Below are 23,940 nucleotides of genomic sequence, written 5' to 3'. Positions count from 1 at the left end.
TAAGCTTTTATTTCCTGATTCAGTCTTTTCTTCCTTGTGTGGCTAACAAATATCTAAAATGCATTTTACTGTTAATCAAATACTACTTCAGGTACTGAGGCGAATACCAATAGGACAACCCCAGAAAGAATGTCCTCATCCAAAATTGTATATATGACCACAAACTACCATCTTTTTAAAAATATATTTTTAGTTGTAGATGGACACAATACGTTTGTTTTATTTATTTATTTTTATGCAGTGCTGAGAATTAAACCTAGTGCCTCATACATGCTAGGCAACACCCTACTACTAAGTCACAATCCTGGCCCCAGATACTAAACTAAAACTTACAAAATCAACACTAAACTGATAAATCAAATCAGCTCAAAGATAAAAGGAGTTATTTATGAAATTAAAGCACTTCTTAAATATTCTGTACCAAATAAACCAAGGGCTTTTCTGGATCTAAATGTTCTTACAATTGTACTCTTAAGACTATAGTTATGTCAACTGAAGTAAATAAAGGTGTAATCCCATTGACTATAATATATCCAATATGAGGCTATGAGCTCAGAGTGATCTGATCTACATGAAACCTAGAGAAAGAAAGCCAAAGGCAGTATGGGACTGTCACTCTAGAGCCAAGGGAAAAAAATAAGTGAAGTCATTTTTGAAAAAAAAAAATTCTAGGTTACAGTAAGAATGCAGTATGAGTTTGGGAAACTGAAAGCAGTAAGCAAATGTTTGGTAAGGAAACCAAAGCAGAACATGATGGTCTCACTCAGTTGATGAAATAGAGACCTGAGCCCACAAAGACTGAAGTGATTAAAATGTGAGGAGATGAGTACCAGAGGGAAAGAGTGAAACCCAGAAATCTGCATGGGGGTCCATCTGTGTCTTTGGCTGAAAGGTAAGCTGGAAGTGCAGAGGGAAAAACCCCATGAGACTGGGCAAAGAAAAATATCAAGTAATTTCTCTGCTGAATAACTGATGGTACTCATTCAGGGTTGGGAGACATTAAGTCTGAGATGACAGAGTAGAAAGTCCTTGGTGAATGCTGGAGGTATTCAGTATAAACTCTAGAAGAATCTCAATTTACTAACACAAACTAGTCATAACAAAGCTTGAAAATAAATCTTGGATGAGTTAAGCTGAATCTTAAGTGACTTAACTGCCAGGGGAAAAAAAAGTCCACTCTTTAAAGAAAGACAACAAAATCCACATGTTCTACAATGTAACAGTCACAATGTCCAGTGTCCTGCAAAAAATAACAGAAGTGAAAAGAAGTATAACCAGGAAAACTATCAGTCAACAGGAATAGATCCAGAAATGAGAGATGTTAAAATTAACAGAGAAGGACCTAAAAAAAAGGCATTAGAAATACATTCACAAATTTGAAGGAAAACAAGGATACAATGAGGAAGGAAAGCTATGATGGATACATATATATATGTAAAGAACTCACAGAATTTCTAGAGCTTAAAAATGCATCTGAAGCAGATCAAGCATTATAGGAAGATCAATGAACTTTAAAATGACAAGCTATCTAGACTGAAGCATAAAGAGAAGAAAAATTGAGAATAAATGAAAAGAGCCTCAGTGATCTGTAGGATAAAGTCAAGTGATGTAACACATACGTAATTAGAAGAGGGAAGTAGAAGGCAAAAATATATTTGAAGAGATAAAGGTCAAAATGTTTTTTGAATTTAATGAAAACTATAAACTCAAAGAACCAGACATTACCCTATGTACATGTATGATTACACAAATGGTGTGAATCTACATCGTGTACAACACAGAAACAAAAAGTTGTACCCCATTAGTGTACAATGAATCAAAATGCAGTCTGTAAAGATAAAAAAATTTAAAAAAAACAAAAAAACCAAAAAATTTTGATGAACCCCAAAACAATTAGAACAAGACAAATACACAAAAATACACCACAATCATATTTCTGACAACCAGTAAAAATAGACAATCTTAAATGCAGTCAGAGGAAAAGGAAACAATATACACCATAAAACAAAGACGACGACGACTGTGGAGTCTCATCAGAAACAGGGCAAGTCAAAAAAAAAACCAGAATGACATCTTCAATGTCTTGAAAGTAAAGTGAAGTAAAACTGTCAAAACAGAATTCCACATCCAGGAAAAGACAGTTATTAAAGAACCAAAGACAAATTAAAGATATCGTCAGACAAAAAAAAGCTAAGGGAACACGAAATGTTAAAGATTTTTATAGATAAAGAAAATGATATGAAGCCAAGCATGGTGGTGGTGCACACCTGTAATTCCAGTGGCTCGGAGGCTGAGGCAGGAGGGTCACGAGAGTTCAAAGCCAGCCTCAGCAAAAGCCAGGCACTAAGCAACTCAGTGAGACTCTGACTCTAAATAAAATACAAATAGGACTGGGGATGTGGCTAAGGGGTCAAGTGCCCCTCAGTTAATCTCTGGTAACCCCCTAAAAAAAGAAAATGATGTGAGAAGGAAAGTAGGGCCTACACCAAAACAGAAGAGGGTTGGAATAGCTAAAATGTGAGTACCCACAAAATAATTTTGTTCCCATTTTTAAAAATTGTTATAGATAATTGAATTTTTAAAATAATGATAATAGAAATGTATTGAGGTTCATATAATGTGGAAATCAGGGACAAAAATAGAACAAATGATGTGACAAATGAAAGAGCACCGTTGTGTAATTATTGTATTATATATGAAGTAACAATACATTTAATGGTAGACTGTGATTAAGAAGCATATTGTAAACACTAAAGCAGTCACTTAAAAAAGAGGTATAGCAAATAATATGAATCAGAAAATTAAATTAGTCAATTCATTCAAAATAGGGCAGAGAAAGGCAAGCGGGCAGGACCCAGATGGAACAAAGAAAATCCAAATAAAGATGGGGGATTTAAACATAACCACATCAATAACAGGTTAAATGTTGAAGAACAACTACAACAGAGGACGTAAGAGAGTACATATGTTGTTCTATATATATATAATTCTGGAATAGGCAAAATTAATAAAAAGGATTAGTGACTGCCTGGAGCCAAGAGTGTTAGCTCAAAAGAGATCTGAGAAATCTGTGGTGATTACATAGCTATGTATATTTGATACTTAAATGGGTGTGTTTTAATGTATGTAACTTACATTTCAGTAAACTAATTTGAAATGTTAAAAAATTGATAGTGACAAAACAAATCTGAATCCAGGACCTCCAAGAACAAGCACTAACATTTTTACTGACTTGTTATACAACTTCTTATGAGGGCTGAAAGATGAGGTTCCATCTATTCCATCTAACTTTCTACTACATAGCATTATAACATTTTTTTAAAGGTACTCAGTTTTTAGATTTAAATATTTTGGAAGAAAATATTAAATGCCTAGAAATAATCAAGAAATGCCTAAGACCTATTTGATGACAAATAACTAAAGGGATTCCTACATGAGAAGTCAATATGGTAAAGAGAGGCCTTCCCTCAAATTAACAAGTGATGCCAATCAAAATTCCAATCAGAGATCTGGGGAGAAAGGCAAGATGCTTATAAAATCAATTTGAAATTTCATCTTAAAGATTAAAAGGGCAAGAATGGTCAAAAGGTTTTGAAAAATCAAAAAGGAGGGTGTCTTATCTACCATATCACAACTTCTAAGACCTAGTAATTAAAGCAGTCTGGTACTAGTTAAACAATAGATAAATAAAACTTAGAGTCATAAAACAGAGACATGTATACATGGAACTTTATCATATAATGTTATGTTGCATTAAAATGAATCACATAATGATACATTCTTTAATACATTATGCTGAAATAATTGAACACTCATTTTTTTTGTTAAAAAACTAATTTAGGCCTCTACCTTTCATTATACATGAAAATAAATTCTCGCCAGAATAAAGATTTAAACAAAAAAAAAAAAAAAAAAAAGAAAGAAAGAAAATGGGAAGAACCATTTGTATAAACTTGAAGGGGTTTGTTATACAACAAACTTAAGATTAACATACTTAACATATAAAGAGATCCTGTAAATGAAACCAAAACTAATGCATTCTTGGTAAGGAAATGAAAATATAAATATTCTATCAATTTGCAATTTAATTTCCAGGAACATCCAACAGAGTATCTTACATACATACATACACACATACACATGCGCGCACACACACACACACACACACACACACACACACACACAATCTCTCTTGTATCTCCAAAGGCTTTTATTTCACTGGTTTGTGCAGGAACAAAAGTGAAAGAAAAAAAAAGTTGCTGGTGTGCACATTAACAGAATATTAAATTACTAAATAATACTGATGCAAGAGGAGGAGGTTCAAGATGGCGGACTAGAGGGCGGCTGCATTTCATGTTGCTCCAGGACTCAAGATTCAAAAGAGGAGATAGTGACTTGGGACCAACTCAAAGCCGCCCGGGGAGTTTCTCCCATAGGGGAGGCGTCCCCGAAGGGGCAGTAGCCCTGGAACGCAGAGAACTTTGTGAAGTACAGTGACTCGGCGGGTCGCCCCTCCCCCGCCGGAGCGGTAAAAACGGACAGCGAAGCGGAGCGAAAAATGGCGGATTGAAGTTTCCAGGACCGCGGGCAGATTCTCTAACCTAAGGAGACTCGTCTGCGAAGGGTGAGGCTCTCAAGCCCAGGAGGGAGGTCCGGGCCCCTGGGAACGTTGCCTGCAAAGGCTGCCCCTGCCCAGGCGGCAAGTCACACCTCCCCTGCTGGAGCAGTGAACTCGGAAAGCGGGGATCTTTGCAAGGGAGGTTGTGCGACACACTGCTTGGTTTTGGAGCGATCTGCCAGGGCTCCAGCGGCTGCCAGAGAAAGAGTGGGGCGGCGAGTTGTTTGGATCCAGCAACCGCCTGAGCAACGGGGAGGGGGCTGCCCAGAGGAGGTGGAGGTACGCAGTGAGTGCCTTGGTCTCCAAGCGCCCACACCTGGAGGAAGAGATGAGCGACGGGTCACTGGGGCTTGGAGCATATGTACGAGGCTCCAAGTGACTGCTCAGAGGGCGGGTCGCATAGCCAGGCGATTAGGTGCATAGCAAGGTCCGGTCCAGGGACCTAGGCACCTTTTCTTGAATGAACTACACAGAGACAAACTGAGGGGCGAAGTGAAGGTTCCAGGACTTCAGGCAGCGTCTCTGAGAAGGGACAACCTAAGGAGACTCGTCTACGAAGGGTGAGGCTCCCAGGCCCAGAAGGTAGGTCTGGGCCCCTGGGAAGGCTGCCCTGCCCAGGCAGCAAGACACATCTACCCTCATTGGAACAGTGAGCTCGGAAAGTGGGAGACCTTGCAGAGGAGGCCGAGCAGCACACCGCTTGGTTTTTTGGTTTTTTGGACCAATCTGCCAGGGCTCCGGGGGCTGCCAGAGAAAGAGTTGGGTGGCGAACTATTTGGATTCAGCAACTGCCTGAACAACGGGGAGGGGGCTGTCCTGAGGAGGTGGAGGTGCGCAGTGAGTGGCTTGGTCTCCAAGCGCCCACACAGAACACCTGCCTGGAGGAAGAGACGAGTGACGGGTCACTGGGGCTTGGAGCATATGTACGAGGCTCCAAGTGACTCTTCAGAGGAGGGGTCGCATAGCCAAGTGATTAGGTGCAAAGCACGGTCTGAGCCAGGGATCTAAGCACCTTTTCTTGAAAGAGCTACACAGAGACCAGCTGAGGGGTGGAGCGAAGGTTCCAGGACTGTGGGCAGCTTCTCTGAGGAGGGGCCACCAAAGGAGACTCGTCTGCGAAGGGCAGGGCTCCCAAGCCCAGGAGGTAGGTCCAGGCCCCTGGAAACGCTGCTTGGGAAGGCTGCCCTGCACAGGCGGTAGTTGTGGACTGAGGAGAACCTCTAGGAGGGGAATGGACTAGTGAGACCTCCCCACCGGGTGGGTCTTCCCCGCAGAGTGAGGTTTTCCCACAAAGACAGTAAAACCAGAGACACAGGCCCAAACAGGCATTGCCTTAGCCCGCAGTCTAGCTCCCCTTTGGATGACCATTGGTCAACAAGTAGAGGCACCTCTGCCCTCTAGCAGGGAATATACCCCACCTGAAGACCACCACCCCTAGAGAGGCAGCTACCTAGGGGAACACCGAAGTATCAACTTCCTCTAAGACTTCAGGCTACTGAAGGATAAGAGGGGATACACTAGCAATCTTCAGGGACATTATAAGTCAATAGAGGAAATCTGCAACATCTCTGCAGTCCACTGATACCTGAACAATATGAGAAAACAAGGGAAGAAAATGCCTCAAACAAATCTGGATGTTATATCAATAAAATCCAATGACAGCATGGCAGAAGAAATGTCAGAAAGGGAGTTCAGAATGTACATAATCAACATGATAAGGGAAGCAAACGATGAAATGAAAGAGCAAATGCAGGCATTGAATGAACGCACCAATAGACAGTTAAAAGAGCAAATACAGGAAGCAAAAGACCATTTCAATAAAGAGTTAGAGATATTGAAAAAAAACCAAACAGAAATCCTTGAAATGAAGGAAACAATAAACCAAATTAAGAACTCCATAGAAAGCACAACCAATAGGATAGAACACCTGGAAGACAGAACCTCAGATATTGAAGACAAAATATTTAACCTCGAAAACAAAGTCGAACAAACAGAGAAGATGGTAAGAAATCATGAACAGAATCTCCAAGAACTATGGGATATCATGAAAAGGCCAAATTTGAGAATTATTGGGATTGAGGAAGGCTTAGAGAAACAAACCAAAGGAATGAACAACCTATTCAATGAGATAATTTCAGAAAATTTCCCAAATCTGAAGAACGAAATGGAAAATCAAGTTCAAGAGGCTTACAGGACTCCAAATACACAAAATTACAACAGACCCACACCAAGGCACATTATAATGAAAATACCTAACATACAAAATAAAGACAGAATCTTAAAGGCTGTGAGAGAAAAGAACCAAATTACATTCAGGGGGAAGCCAATACGGATATCAGCAGATTTTTCAATCCAGACCCTAAAAGCTAGAAGGGCCTGGAATAACATTTTTCAAGCCCTAAAAGAAAATGGATGCCAACCAAGAATCTTATACCCAGCAAAACTTACCTTCAGATTTGACAACGAAATAAAATCCTTCCATGATAAACAAAAGCTAAAAGAATATACAAAAAGAAAGCCAGCATTACAGAACATTCTCAGCAAAATATTCCATGAAGAAGAAATGAAAAACAAAGAAGCAAATCAGCAAAGGGAGGAGATATCCTAAAGGAACTCTCAAATAAAGAGGAACCAAGTCGTGTCAAAAATAAGCAAATAAATGAATAAAATGAGTCAAATGACCGGGAATACAAATCATATCTCAATAATTACCCTGAATATTAACGGCCTGAATTCATCAATCAAAAGACATAGACTGGCAGATTGGATAAAAAAGAAAGATCCAACAATATGTTGCCTGCAAGAGACTCATCTCTTAGAAAGAGATACCCAAAGACTAAAGGTGAAAGGATGGGAAAAAACTTACCATGCACATGGACCCAGCAAAAAAGCTGGGGTATCCATCCTCATTTCAGATAAAGTGGACTTCAAGCCAAAGTTAATCAGAAGGGATAAAGAAGGACATTTCATAATGCTTAAGGGAACCATAAATCAGCAAGACATAACAATCATAAATATCTATGCCCCAAACAGTGGCTCACCCATGTATGTCAAACAAATCCTTCTCAATCTCAGAAACCAAATAGACCACAATACAATAATACTAGGTGATTTTAACACACCTCTCTCTCCACTGGACAGATCTTCCAAACAAAAATTGAATAAAGAAACCTTAGATCTCAATAACACAATCAATAATTTAGACTTAACAGACATTTATAGAATATACCATCCAACGAAGAGTGAATACACTTTCTTCTCAGCAGCACATGGATCCTTCTCTAAAATAGACCATATATTATGCCACAAAGCTAATGTTAGCAAATACAAGAAGATAGAGACACTTCCTTGTATTTTATCAGACCATAATGGATTGAAACTAGAAATAAATGAAAGAGCAAAAAACAGAAATTACTCCAACACCTGGAGATTAAACAATATGCTATTATATGAGGAATGGATAACAGAAGATATTAGGAAGGAAATTAAAAAATTCTTAGAGGTAAACGAGAACAAAGAAACATCGTATCAAAATCTCTGGGACACTATGAAAGCCGTACTTAGAGGAAGATTTATTTCATGGAGCGCATTTAATAAAAGAAGTAAAACTCAAAAAATAAATGAACTAACACTACAGCTCAAAGCCCTAGAAAAAGAAGAACAGACCAACACCAGAAGTAGTAGAAGACAGGAAATAGTTAAACTCAGAGCTGAAATCAACGAAATTGAAACGAAAGAAACAATACAAAAAATTGACAAAATAAATAGTTGGTTCTTCGAAAAAATAAACAAAATTGATAAACCTTTAGCCACACTAACAAAGAGAAGACGAGAGAAAACCCAAATCACCAAAATTCGGAATGAACAAGGAAGTATCACAACAGACACGACTGAAATACAAAACATAATTAGAAGCTATTTTGAAAATCTATATTCCAACAAAATAGAAAATTTCGAAGATATCAACAAGTTTCTAGAGACCTATGAATTGCCTAAACTAAACGAGGAGGACATGCACAATTTAAATAGACCAATTTCAAGTAATGAAATAGAAGAAGTCATCAAAAGCCTACCAACAAAGAAAAGTCCAGGACCTGATGGTTTCTCAGCCGAGTTCTACAAAACCTTTAAAGAAGAGCTCATTCCAATACTTTTCAAAGTATTCCATGAAATAGAAGAGGAGGGAACCCTCCCAAACTCATTCTACGAAGCCAATATCACCCTGATACCTAAACCAGACAGAGACACATCGAGGAAAGAAAATTTCAGACCAATTTCCTTAATGAACATCGACGCAAAAATTCTCAACAAAATTTTAGCAAATCGCATACAAAAATGTATTAAAAAGATAGTGCATCATGATCAAGTGGGTTTCATCCCAGGGATGCAAGGTTGGTTCAACATCAGGAAATCAATAAATGTAATTCACCATATCAACAGACTTAAAGTCAAGAACCACATGATTATTTCAATAGATGCAGAAAAAGCATTTGATAAAATACAGCACCCCTTCATGCTCAAAACACTAGAAAAAATAGGGATAGTGGGAACGTTCCTTAACATTGTAAAGGCCATCTATGCTAAGCCCATGGCTAATATTATTCTTAATGGTGAAAAACTGAAAGCATTCCCCCTAAAATCTGGAACAAGGCAGGGATGCCCTCTCTCACCACTCCTATTCAATATCGTCCTTGAAACTCTAGCCAGAGCAATTAGACAGACCAAAGAAATTAAAGGGATACGAATTGGAAAAGAAGAACTCAAACTATCCCTATTTGCTGATGATATGATTATATACTTAGAGGAACCAGGAAATTCCACCAGAAAACTCTTAGAACTCATAAGTGAATTCAGTAAAGTAGCAGGATACAAGATCAATGCTCATAAATCCAATGCATTTTTATACATAAGTGATGAATCTTCAGAAAGAGAAGTTAGGAAAACTACTCCATTCACAATAGCCTCAAAAAAAATAAAATACTTGGGAATCAATCTCACAAAAGAGGTGAAAGACCTCTACAATGAGAACTACAGAACACTAAAGAAAGAAATTAAAGAACACCTTAGAAGATGGAAAGATCTCCCATGTTCCTGGATAGGCAGAATTAATATTGTCAAAATGGCCATACTACCAAAAGTGCTATACAGATTCAATGCAATTCCAATTAAAATCCCAATGATGTACCTTGCAGAAATAGAGCAAGCAATTATGAAATTCATCTGGAAGAATAAGAAACCCAGAATTGCTAAAGCAATCCTTCGCAGGAAAAATGAAGCAGGGGGTATTGCAATACCTGAACTTCAACTTTACTACAAAGCAATAGTAACAAAAACGGCATGGTATTGGTACCAAAATAGACAGGTAGATCAATGGTACAGAATAGAAGACACGGACACAAACCCAAACAAATATAATTTCCTCATACTAGACAAAGGGGCCAAAAATATGCAATGGAGAAAAGATAGCCTCTTCAACAAATGGTGCTGGGAGAATTGGAAATCCATATGCAACAAAATGAAAATAAACCCATATCTCTCACCGTGCACAAAACTAAACTCAAAATGGATTAAGGACCTCGGAATCAGACCAGAGACCCTGCATCTTATAGAAGAAAATGTAGGTCCAGATCTTCAACATGTCGGCTTAGGACCAGACTTTCTCAACAGGACTCCCATAGCACAAGAAATAAAAGTAAGAATCAACAACTGGGATAGATTCAAACTAAAAAGCTTTCTCTCAGCAAAGGAAACTATCAGCAATGTGAAGAAAGAGCCTACAGAGTGGGAGAAAATCTTTGCCAATCATACTTCAGATAGAGCACTAATCTCCAGAATCTATAAAGAACTCAAAAAACTCAACACCAAGACTACAAATAATCCAATCGACAAATGGTCTAAGGAAATGAACAGACACTTCACAGAAGAAGACCTACAAACAATCAACAAACATATGGAAAAATGTTCAACATCTCTAGTAATAAAAGAAATGCAAATCAAAACCACCCTAAGATTCCATCTCACCCCAATCAGAATGGCGATTATCAAGAACACAAGCAACAACAGGTGTTGGCGAGGATGTGGGGAAAAAGGTACACTCATACATTGCTGGTGGGGTTGCAAATTAGTGCAACCACTCTGGAAGGCAGTATGGAGATTCCTTAAAAAACTTGGAATGGAACTACCATTTGACCCAGCTATCCCACTCCTTGGCCTATACCCAAAGGACTTAAAATCAGCATACTACAGAGATACAGCCACATCAATGTTCATTGCTGCTCAATTCACCATAGCCAGATTGTGGAACCAACCTAGATGCCCTTCAGTTGATGAATGGATAAAGAAACTGTGGCATATATATACAATGGAATATTACTCAGCCATAAAGAATGATAAAATTATGGCATTTGCAAGCAAATGGACGAAATTGGAGAATATCATGCTAAGTGAGATAAGCCAATCTCAAAAAACCAAAGGAAGAATGATCTCGCTGATAAGTGGATGATGATACATAATGGGGTGTGGGAGGGGTTAGTTTTAAGGTTAGAGTGAGGGTTAGGGAGGGGGGCAAGAATGGGGGAAGGAAGGACTGTATAGAGGGAAAAGAGGGATGGGAGGGGTGGGGGGAAGGGGAAAAAAATAACAGAATGAATCAACCAACATCACCCTATGTAAACGTATGATTACACAAATGGTATGCCTTTACTCTATGTACAAACAGTGAAAGAACATGTATCCCATTTGTTCACAATAAAAAAAAAAAAAAATACTGATGCAAGAGTATTCCATGTAGCTATTAAAAAGAAAGAAGAATATCTTTAGATACTGGTATAACATAGTATTGTATCTCATATATAATTTATATCTGTATATCATACTCTTATTTTTATTACAAATTTTTATTAAAAAATTATACACAAGTGTCTTACCTGACTCAATCAGGACCTTGTTCACTTAACAGAAAAAGAAGGTTGAAACAAGAAAAGTCACCTTAAGTATGTCATTTACATTTTTAAAATGTGTATTTAATTCTCCAGTTTTTCTATATAAAACCAAGAACTTCAATTACTATTCCTTTTGTCCTGTCTGACTAAACCATATCCTTAAAATACTTTGAAGATTTCTAGTTTCAGTTTCTTTAAGTGGAGTAGAGAGTTAACATTTGCCAAGCAACCCAGGTTAGCACTCTAGCTAGATTTCCCCTAATCTTTTACAATTGTCTTTCTTACCTACTCCTAATTGGTTGCAGAGTTGTTTTTTTGTTTGTTTGTTTTTTTAAGGATCTCTCCTTAGCAAACATTTTTCAAAGCATTAGATTCAGCTTATATAGAAATAATTATTCCCTTTCATACTCTCATTTTGATTTATGTATTTCATTAAATTGAAAAAGTATAAAAAGTGCAAGTATAACAAAAATTTTGGAGAAACAAACAAGATTTACTCTGGAGAAACATAAAACGCAATAATCTTTAAATGTAAATTAACATTCAAGTCCATTAATCCATCTTTAATGAAATTTTTCATGAATTTAACAACAGTCAGTTAAACTCTCTAGCAACTGATATTATCAACTTTCTAGACCTATACACTCCAATGTTAGCCATTAACCATATGTGGCCATAGAATATTTGAAATGTGGCTCGTCTGAATCGAGGTGTGCTACAAATGTAAAACACACAACAGATTTCAAAACTTTATATGAAAAATAGAATGCAAAATATTGTGTTAATAATTTTCATATTGTTTAGTTGTTGAAATAATACTTTGGAAATACTGACTTAATTAAATATGTTGTGAAGATTAATTTCACTTGTTTCTTTACAATTTTTAGACTACTGAACTAATAAAGTGACAAATGCTGCTCTTGTTCTCTTTCTTTTGGGGAGCACTCTTCTAGACTTGCAGACATCCTTTGTGCAATGATGATATTAGCACCTATGAAGTTCAACTTGAGACAATGAATTGGAATTTCTCTTTGATCATCTGTTATCTGAATAAAAAACACACTCCCTAAGCATCTCCCTAAGCAGACTTGTGGTTCTACATCAGGGATTTATAAACTGCTACCTCTTTTGGTATTATCTACAAGGTAAGAACAGTTTTCACATTTTTAAATATCTGGAAAAAATTAAAAGTTAGTATCATTGATTTGTAAAAATCATATGAAATTTAAACTTCAGTGCCTATAAGTTTTATTGGTACACAGTTACACTCCTAGTTTATCTATGACTGCTTGGTGCTAGTAATTAATAACTGAGTGACTGCAACAGAGACCACATTGCCTGCAAATTGTACAGCCATTACAATCAGGCCCTTCACTGGAAAAGTTTGCTGACCCCTGCTCTGTATCTTCCCTTATGTCTCATAGGGCATAGTTATGTGCCATTTGCATCTATAGGAAATCAAGAGAAAGAAAAGTTATGTCTCCATTCTCATCTCTGCTAGAGACTAATTTAAATTTTCAATTTCTTTTTTTTGGGGGGGGTACCAGGGATTGAACTCAGGGGCACTCAACCACTGAGCCACATCCCCAACCCTATTTGTATTTTATTTAAAGACAGGGTCTCACTGAGTTGCTTAGCACTTCACTTTTGCTGAGGCGGGCTTTGAACTCACAATACTCCTGCCTCAGTTTCCCAAGATGCTGGGATTATAGGCTGGCGCCACCACACCCAGTCAGATTTTCAGCTTCTTAACTTGCTTCTGCCATAGGTTCTTGAATCAAAAAAGTGTCTAGAACCACAACTTCTGGGACGATTTTTACACAGATAGTATCCAAATAAAGCTCAGAGAACTGTAGCATTCAATAGCTGATGTGAACCTTTGCTTTCATATTCACCCATGTTCTATCTCTGAGACCAATATCACTCTTGAAGGGCTTGGGTACTCAGTGCTGTATGGGTGTCTAGCTTACAGGTACCATTTTCAGTGTTATGTTCCTCAGTTGATGGCTTCTCAGGTACCTACCTCAGTAGAACCTGTGAATGCAATCTTGTCTATGCCAACATGAGAAGCTATTGCTGCCCCAGCTGTTGGCCCATATCCTGGCACAATATTGATGACTCCAGGTGGAAAGCCAGCCTAAAAAAACAGAATTGGGGGACATGTGTTTTGTGAAGGCCCACACAATCACATTAGATGGAACATGCTCTGCAGGCTCTGTAAGGGGAGTCGGAACCACTCCTGAAGTCAGCTTCCCCTACCTCCTTGATGAGTGCTCCCATGTAGAGTGCGCTGAGGGGCGTTTGCTCTGCTGGCTTAATAACTACTGTATTGCCACAGCACAGAGCTGGAGCAATTTTCCAGGCAAACATCAGCAGAGGGAAGTTCCACTGAAAGGAAAAAACTCAAGGTTGATAAATGGAAAAATATTCCTCTACCACTTGGTTTCTAAGCTGTGACTTCTAGGATTTTTCTTAAACTAGTCCTCAACATAAATCTTGTTCTCCACAAAGTATAGATGTTTGGATTTTAAATTACTTCATTAAGAATAGAATAGCACTGACATTGAAAATCTCTTCTTTTCTCTCTATACAACAAATTACTATATTCCACCTACCCATCAAAAGAAATTTCATGGTTGAAAGGAAATTTTTGGTTTTTATGGTTGTTGTTTTATGTTATGGTTCTTGTGACTGAGGATGCTATCAGTGGTAAAATGCATGCTTAGCATGCAGGAGGTCCTGGGTTTGATACCCAGCACAACAACAACAACAAACAAAGCTTTATTTCCAATTAGTTCTTGTGTTTGAAAACATTCTCTTGAATTTAGGATTTTTACAGCAGGATTTGCACATTAATGTGAAATCTATTCAATGTAGACGGAAAATTTCTAACCAGATAGGGTGTGACTGCCTGTGATTCCAGCAGCATGGGAGACTGAGACAGGAGGATTCCAAGTTCAAAATCAGACTCAGCAATTTAGTGAGGCCTTAGGCAACTTAGTGAGACCCTGTCTCAAAAAATAAAAACAGGCTGGGGATGTGGTTCAGTGGTTAAGTGGCTCTGGGTTCAATCCCTGGTACTGTCCCCCTCCCCGGAAAAAAAGAAAATTTCTAGCGGTAAATTAAATTTAAGTCTATGTGTACTTCAAGATAGCAGTTTGTTTTACATGTATTATCATATAACACATACGACTACAAAAAATAAAGTAATAAAGTGCATCTACTGATGAGTATGCAAAAATTTTCATCTCTCTCTTTTCCTCAGCAAAATAATCTAGCGATAAAAAATATATTTATGGGAGTATATGAAATTTGGAGCCTAAAATGGTTGAAACTGATTTTAATAGGACATTAAGCTTGTTTCAACATAAGTTCAGGCATGAGACTCATAACTATCAGGTGTCATTGATAATTTCATTAAGAAAGAAAGCAGAATTCCTAGTCCCCTGGCTGCAGCGCCTGGCCACACTGTGTTTCTGCCTGAAGCCTCTCAGCTGCCATCCTTGAAGGATTCTCACTGGCTCTGGCAAGCCTGCAAAAATATACAAGTGTCTTGCCTTCACCAAACACCCAATTTCTTTTCCCCCTAGTTGTTTATAAACTTGGGAGTCCTCCGCAATGTTTTAATTCCATCTACAGTATATAAATCTTGGAGAGCAGTAATTGAGCTGGGGCTGGCTGACAAACAGCTCTTGTCCTGTCAGAGAAGCTGCAGCTCTGAGAGGCTGGGGAAGGGCAAGGGGAGCAGGTTTGAGTCCTGCAGTGAAGGTGACAGACCCATCCCTGAGCCATCCAAGCAGGAGTCCCCTGGGGTAGGAGCAGAAGAACTTCAACCAAACTTCTCATTTTCCCTTTTCAATCTCTAATAAATTCCAGTTACCCCAGGGCTTACTGGTCATTTGAACAAATACCAATCACTCCCCCAAATCTCTGACTCCCAAGAGCAAGATTATTTTGTTATGTCCTCGATTTGGAAAAGAGAAAACTTCTCTATCCTGTAAGAGTTTAATTGATTCTTCCCTTGAAATCTCAGCCAGAACTATTAGCTAGTACTGTTAAAAGGTTCAGTGATGTTTTTTATTGTGCCAAGGGTGTGTATGAGAAAGAGACAGAGAGCAAAGGACAGTGTTTAATGTTCCAATCCAAACACTAAGCACTACATCTATATTCCTTTACAAGACAGACAACAGCCCGGCATGGTTTCAATTATGACCATGACATTAACTGTACTGCTGTGTCTTCTGTAGCGTCTCCTATCTAGATTCTTGTGAAAAGAGACAGTGGGAAAGAATGGGATTAAAAAACTATATAAATAATATGCCTGGAAACATGGTGAGTCACAGTTCTAAAAAATAAACAAGCAAATATAACAAAGCATTACTTTTCCATAAGCAGAATGGACATCCATAACCAAGGGCAGGTTATTAATACACTGTGCTTAGCTTTGCTTATTTTAATCATGAGAATTCCATGACTTGAGAACTCAACTCCTGGTAACAGAGCTGAAACTCTATTAACCTGTTCAAATAAGCATTTGCAGGGAGGCTGTTGAAGATATGTCAACAACATGAGCTCAGTTTTTTCTTCCCAGTAATGGAAAACACACATCGCTGAGGACCATGTTTTATGTGTCTTTAAAAGAACTGGGTCAAATGAAAATAAATACAAGGTGTGAGGAGATACACTCACTGGGATGATCTGTCCACACACTCCAATGGGTTCGTGTCTTGTAAAGGTAAAATAGTCTCCATCTGAAAGAAAAAAGCATGAGCATAGTCACTCCCAGCAAATTTAGGTTAGGAAGAATAATGCAGAGGGAGAACATTGGTGGCATCAAAAAACAGAAACGAAGTTGGATAAACTTCCTATTTGACCATACACAAAAGCTGGGAAGAGCAATCACTTGGCCTGGAGTACCTCTGAATAAGGCTCCCAAACATACAGAGCTGATGAGAGGACCTCTGCGGTAAATTAAGGACAAACTTATTAACACTTGAAGTGGTCTTGGGTTAGGGTAGGGGAAGTTGTCAATTATTAAAAACTAAATATTTATGAAGTATTAAAATAACACGCAGAACACTTATTTGAAAAACCGGAGTAACCCAAATGCTTAAATAACTTTCTAAGTATTAAAAATATTCAAGAAAATGCTATTGGCCATATTTAAAATGTTGGGCAACTAGAAAAATTGAAGAGTAAAAGTAAGATATATGCCAAGAAGAACTCCATCAATAACCTAAAGCTTCCATCCTTGAACGAGGCATGAAAATGAACAATAGGGGTTAAAGTAAAAGAGCTTGAGAGAAATTTAATAACCTTGCTTTTCTTATAGGAGCAATAAACAATTGGGAGAGTCCAAACCAAATTATTTTTTAAGGAAACATCACTGCTTTTATCTAAATTGTTTTAAAAGGCCACTTGAACTAACCAAAGAATGGGTCACTTTTAGCATATGGCTTTCCTTTCCAGAACTAGGTAAAGTCTTTGTTTTCCCCCTACTGCCAGCCCTTTGGCCACTTCATTAGACCTGATCTCTCTCTCAAAAGCAGTCCCTCAGGAAAGTGAAGACACTCAGCTAATACTCAAGAAGACAACTGTTAGGGATGCAGAAGAAGGTGGGGACAGGAGTATGTGGATGGGGGGACAAGAAAGGATATGAAGTAGACAGTTTATCATTGTCTCTCAACACATCTTAATCACTAATATTTATCACACAAAATTGTTTTAACTAAATTCAAAATCATGCATTTTAAGTATTTACATTCAAGAGCTCCCCACTCCCCTCTTTTTCTCCTGGACCTCTGACCTCTACCCTTTCGCAGAATTAACTGCTATCTGTTACTGATGCATCTTTTCAAAGAACCTTCATTCAGTCACTTCTCTCTTCCTTTTTCTAAAATACAAATGGGATTATGTTATTCATTGTCTTTAATATTTTATTTTTCTTCCCTTTCTTTACATAAAGCTAACACATTTTTTTAATGGTTAAATGCTATTCTATTGGCTTCATAAATAATGCTATTATTAGGAACTTCCCTGAGGGACAGAGAGAGTTTAAGCTGTTATAAATAATGCTGCAAAGCCTAATATTTTATATATCTTTGTGTAGAATTTATCAAAGTTTATGTGCATTTTATGTATTTTCATAAATATTTGCCAAATTACCCTTCAGACAAGTTAAAACAATTTGCAGTTTTAACAACATGTTATACTTTCTACTCCTTACCACCAAAGTTTTTTAAACACTTTGATGTCAGACAATCTGACAGCTGGAAAGTGACAAATTGTTTTTGTTTATGTCTAATGATCTATGAGTGTGAGCACCTTTTATGTTTACAGGTCATTTTCAATTTTTCCTTCAGATTTATATCATTTACCATTTTTCTATTGAGTTTTTCATCTTTTTTAGTCATTTGAAGAGCTCTACTGATATTGAAGAAATTAATTCTCTATCATAGTATGGAAAAGCTTTTCCGTTCATTTCTTGACTTTGTTTTATGGATATCATTTTAAATTGAAGAAATGAGAAGTTGGCAGGTTCAGCAACTGTAGGGAATTATTTCAAATTGTGTCACCATTACAACAAAAAGTAACCAATACGTGTGAACTTATCCATAAGATGACAATAAGAAGTCTGAGTAATATTTTTAAATTAAATTAACAGTACTAGCTCTGTATGCAGACAACCCATGGATCTTCTGAATAGATTCCATTTTTTACAACAGAGAAGAAATACAAATGGGATAAGAACAAAAGAAATCAGTGACACTCTTTTGTGAAGAAGGGTGAGTGAGGTGATTCTTTGAGGATATGAACACAGGGAACTCACATAATCTCTGGTATCTTAAGTTATAAAGGGGACAACACTATAGAGTCACTTCCCCTTGGATGATTGAGGAAGTCCAGGACTGAGAGTCTTTTTCCCTTCTATCCAGGCAGAGTCAACTCAGAGGGGACACAAGATCAAGTCTACCCATCTCCATATAGTTATGGTTTATATATGGAGTGCCCCCCAAAAACTCATGTGTGAGACAATGCAAGAAATTTCAGAGACAAACTGATTGGGTTATGAGAGCCTTAAACTAATTAATCCACTTGCATGGGTTAATTGGGTGGTAACTGTGAGCAGGTAGGGTGTGGCTGGAGGGGGTGGGTTGTTCACAGAATTCCTTTGAGGTATATGTTTTGTCCCTGTTGGGCAGAGGTCTCCCTCTGCTTCCTGATACCATGTTCCCAGCTGCTTTCCTTCACCACACTTCTGCCATGATGTTCTTCCTCTGCCTCCCCTTAGGCAGGAGCAATGGAGTGGGCCATCTGTGGACTAAAACCTCTGAAATGTGAGCCCCAAACAAACTTTTCCTCCTCTAAAATTGATCTTGTCAGGTCTTTTGGTCACAGCAATGAAAAAGCTGACTAAAACAGAAATATATGTTAACTCTTCTCTGTCTAGGAGAAACTGCTTTTAAAAGGCATTTATATTAACACTCAGTCAGCAGAGACAACTTTTCTGATGTCTCCTTATACCTGAGGGGTTTTAATAACCAAAGATTAGTTTGCAACTAATGAAGCACATAAAAATCTTAAATTCTTCATTATATTACAAATTTGATTGAACTGTATGGATTAATTTTTACTGAACATGTGTGCACAGAGCCTATAATGGTATAATTCTATAACTATATTAAGAAAAGTCTCTGTCCCTAGAGATGGGTAATATAATAATAATAATTCCATATTTGTGAAATACTGAGCCACTGATCTTATGTTCTTTTATGGGGACTTTATTAAATTACACAGGAGAGTAATATTTAGTTAATTAGAACAATTTAATTATTTGGATAATTCCTTCAAGGCAAACATTACTCTTCAAGGCAGATTTTGTAGTTGCTTGAAAAATAATTTCACTGTAATTTTATTCTCATAATACCTAGCAATGGTACATTCTATACATAAACTAGAGAGAGTATGAGTCAATAGTCAATATGTATAGTTCATAAAGTCAGAAAAATACAAAATGTTCCAGAAATTGAGCAGAAATGTATCACATATGAACTGCAAGTTCCAAATCATAATAGTAAAAGCATCTCAAGAATTGTAGTAAATTACGTATGACTTGTAACAATAAAAATGAATTTATTCAATAGCACAAAAATCTGTAACATAATTTAGTGAATGGAAGGTCAACTTCCCATCTCTGAACTTCATACAGAATTACCTTTCAAGAAGTTAGTAACCCTTTTGGTGATTCCAGTATTAAGCAATTAGACCAATTACACTGAATTATTCCAACATGTACCCTAGCAGACACCTACACACATTAACATGGCACAGATCTTTCTGAACATTTTACAGTTATAGTGATAAACTTATACCTATACAAAAAGTGAAACGTTACATTAGCATAAAGTGGTACTAAACACAGCTTGCAGCTGTCTGCTAGATCTGAAGAAGTTAGGTTCCTGAGCCTGTCATGAAGGTATCTTAACTCTACCACTATTTTATTACATTGTCTTAGGAAAAAAGTCAGTTTACTTTTCTGTACTGGCTTCTTTGTCTAAAAATGAGAAGAGTGGCCTTAGGAATCCCTGAGGTCCTTTTCAGCATCAGTCTCTCAAAGAAGCTGTGAAGCTGACTTCATGACCTCCTGTCATCACCAATTCACCAATTTGGTTCTTAGGTGGGCAGAGCAAACAATCCCTCACTGTCTAATTGAATAGATTTCACCAGATGCATTCACTATTAACAAGACTAAATCAGACAAATCTAAGTCACTATCTGTGTGCATTGTTAGCAATAGCTATTCTTAGCCTATTATAATAGATACAACTGGAAAAAAAATGAAATAATTATATTTGACATGGGTAAATTTTAATCTTTTATATATGCAAATATATCATAAGGCCATTTTTATGTCAGAATTCAGCTTACAGTATGGATTACATTTTCTTTACATACCATAAAATCAGTAAAATTAATAACACTCATTACTCAGAAAATCTAAGATAATATAGGTTCATTAACTTCCATTTCTCACTCAATAAACTGAAAACAAGCTTAGATTCGTCCTCCATCACAAGGAGATTGTGGACAGAAGAGTACAAGATTCTGATTAGGTGGACAATAATCAAAATGAGGAAAATAATAAGTCTTCATCAAGGCTGCTACAAAATTAGATAATAAATGACCACAAAGTGCTTAATAATCACAGTAATGATTATTATTTCTCATTGGAATTAGGAGTTGTCATAGAAGGTCAAAGCATGACTTTATGGACAGAGAGAATGACTCTATTGGGTACTATTGCAGGAAACAATAGATCATGTTATAAAGGGAACAGCATCAAGACCCTTGTAAATCAAACTGATATTGCAGAACTCTGCAATAGCTTCTTTTTTTAACTTTACATATATATATATATATATATATATATATATATATTTAGATGTTGATAGGTCTTTATTTTTTATTCATTTATTTATATGTGGTGCTGAGGTACAAACCCAGTGCCTCACACATGCTAGGCAAGCACTCTACCATTGAGTCACAACCCAGTCCCTGCAATAGCTTCTTAATTGTGAGCTGTGGGTGGGATGGAATGGAGAGTGGTGGAAGAATCTCCCAGTTCAAAGTAGGAAACAGCTGTCTAGTTAATGACTTAGAAGTGATAATCCTTTTCTCCTCTTGCCAGATATTAGAGCAGAAGGCTACCCTTCAGGGGGACAAAGCAAGCAGATACCTGTTCTCTCCAAGTGATTACCCACTTAACAGTCAAAGTGTTCTTTCTAAAATGCAATTCTGATCAAAGCACTCATCCATTTAAATAATTCAGTGTCTCTCCATTGCCTACAGAATAAAACTTGTAGCCCAGCTGACCCAGGTCCAGAGCCTTACTGTCTTCTATATCTGACTATACTTTTAGACCCACCAGCACACAGTACTCTCCTCCTTTCATGCTTTGCACAGACTATTATTGCTGCCTGATGCCTTACCTCCAGCTTTTCTTAACTCACTCTCCAGGAATCGCCTTGCATAAAGCAACTTCTCCAGGAAGCCTTAATACTAGGTGATATGTCTCCCCTATGGAATCTTGTTGAACTTCATGCTTCCATATCTGAATAGGCCACACTGAACTGCAATTGCTTGTCGGCTTGTTTATTTTCCTTACTATTCTATGAATATCTAAGTTACTCATCTTTGTATCTTCAGTGCCTTACACAGGACCTGAAACACAGCAGGTGCTCAAAAATTTGTTGAATAAAGGAATATATGAACAAATTAGTGTATGAATGAGAGGCTGTAGTTGGTGCATAGTAGAGGAGGTAAAACAAATGCTCTTCCTACTACATGGTACACTATTCCAGCCTCCCTAAATGAGGAGTGAAGTAGACAATAACAATTCTTTCCACTCTTTGATTCCTTCAGTGTCAGAGATGCTAAGATGGATGAACTGTGGAGTATGAGTCAATGTATCAATGTGGCAAAGCAAAGTAGTCATATTTTAAAATTAAAAAAAAAAAAAACTTTCAGGTTATTTTTTATGGGTGACCAGAAAAAAAAAGTGTATTCTCATCACTGACACTATGAAGGCCTCTTTTGTGCATCTGACACAGGCAGAGAGATCCATAACCTAAAATGTTTCAGAATATTTGAGATTCTTAAGGGCTATCTTGAGAAAACTAGGCTCTAGATACAGTTGATCTCCATTATTTGTGGATTCCATATTTGAGAACTTGTTTACTTGTTAAAATTCATTTGCAATCTACAAATCAGCACTTGCAGTACTTTTAGTTGTTTGTAGGCATATACATGCAGAACATGAAAAGATTTCCATGGCCAAAGGTACACACTCTCAGTTAAACAAAGTGACACTCTGAATTCTTGCTTTAGTTCTCATATTATGAAAATTATATATTTATGTGATCTATTTTGTGCCAACTTCTCACATTGTTGTGCATATTGTTTATGATTTTGCTGTCATGGTACCTAAGCAAAGCATTGAAGTGTCGTCTAGTGTTCCTAAGTACAAGGCAGCTCTGATGTATTTTAAGGAGAAAATACTTGTGTTAGAACAACTTAATTCAGGCATGAGTTATAGTGCTGTTGGTTGGTTGGCCAAGAATTCAAAATTCATAAATCAACAATATATATTAAACAAAGGGCATTTCAAAAGAAACACATAAAACAAAGTCATATTATGAATAGTTGACAAAAATGTTCTGACTAGAAGTTTGAAGGAACCTCCCTCTATATTCCCAACAACAGTTCAGTATCAGCTAAGTCAGTGTCCATGGCAACTTCATAGAACAAACTAAAATGATCAGAGGATGAAAATGAGAATAAACTGTATGTTAATCTAAAACTCTGCAAAGGTTTAAAGACCTTACCATGGCAAATAGTCTCTTTACCCCCTCTACCCCTTCTACACTGGTCTTCATTAGGCTTACAAAGGATTAGGTAGAAAGAGACTTGGGCTTGAATTTCTGACTTGCTGCTTACCGATCAAGTAAACTTTTTTAAGAAACTAAACCCTTACTGTCTCATTTTCTTACCTGTAAAATGGGTATAATATCTTTTAAAAATCCAGCCTGTCTCACAGGATCACACAGAGTCATTAGGTCCTATTTGTAAAAGAATACTTCATACTTTCCAGTGCCATGCAAATAAAGTACATTATTACTTTATGCTATAATTTCAAACATAAAATCAGGACGTTTTGCAGAGAAATGCATGTAAGGTGATAAAGACATCATGGTTAAAAGTTAATGACCTTCCTATAACCAGATTTCACCATGGGAAAAAGCTGAGTATGCAAAGACAAAATCAAGCTGATGCTAAATTATGAAGACACAAGTAGCAAACACAAATGGACTGACCGAACAAATCTGAAAATAAGTACGTGAATAAGGATGAGCTCCCTTAAATTAATCTTCCCATGTGACACCCCACACCCAACATCTGGTCCAGTTAGACTCACTAAGCACTGGTGAGTCCTCTTATCTCTTTCAGTACAACACTTTCCTTCTTCCATCCAGTAGTGAAAATGAATTCTCCAGTGAAATTTAAGAACCATGGCTCTAATGTCAAATTTAAGCTCTAAAATTCATTTGCTTATGAAGTAGGAAAACTGTTTAACTTTTTTAGGCCTCAGTTTCCTCCTCCATAAACTAAGGATATTGATGAGGGTGGCTTGCTCTTGCAGTTGCTGTGAAAGCACATCACTGGCATCTGCTCTCACAAGTGTTCAGGCTCAGCTCAAGCCCTCTCTGCTGAATAGTCCTGGATACCCTCCCTCCCCTTTAAAGGACGTCAGCACTGTCAAACTTAGCACCTAATTACAACTCTCCTGGTATGGATATTTCATTGTCATGTGCTATTGGTTTT

General features: G+C 37.3%; 1 protein-coding gene across 6 annotated transcripts in view; it reads right to left on the bottom strand.

Moving 5' to 3' along the window:
- Aldh1a2 (aldehyde dehydrogenase 1 family member A2) overlaps positions 1–23,940 on the bottom strand; it is a 172,886-nt gene that overhangs the window by 29,483 nt on the left and 119,463 nt on the right. For 5 of the 6 annotated variants that reach the window (XM_047536147.1, XM_047536137.1, XM_047536161.1 and 2 more), the window contains 3 exons: positions 16,249–16,310; positions 13,819–13,947; positions 13,583–13,696 (listed from right to left, as the gene is read on the bottom strand). In XM_047536147.1, coding sequence (XP_047392103.1) covers positions 13,583–13,696; positions 13,819–13,947; positions 16,249–16,310 — 305 coding nt within the window. The remainder of the gene's footprint in view (positions 1–13,582; positions 13,697–13,818; positions 13,948–16,248; positions 16,311–23,940) is intronic. The other variant, XM_047536126.1, reaches the window with a different exon arrangement.

The sequence above is a fragment of the Sciurus carolinensis genome, chromosome 2, assembly GCF_902686445.1.
Source record: "Sciurus carolinensis chromosome 2, mSciCar1.2, whole genome shotgun sequence".
NCBI lineage: Eukaryota > Metazoa > Chordata > Mammalia > Rodentia > Sciuridae > Sciurus > Sciurus carolinensis.
This window is presented reverse-complemented; position numbering and strand designations above follow the sequence as displayed.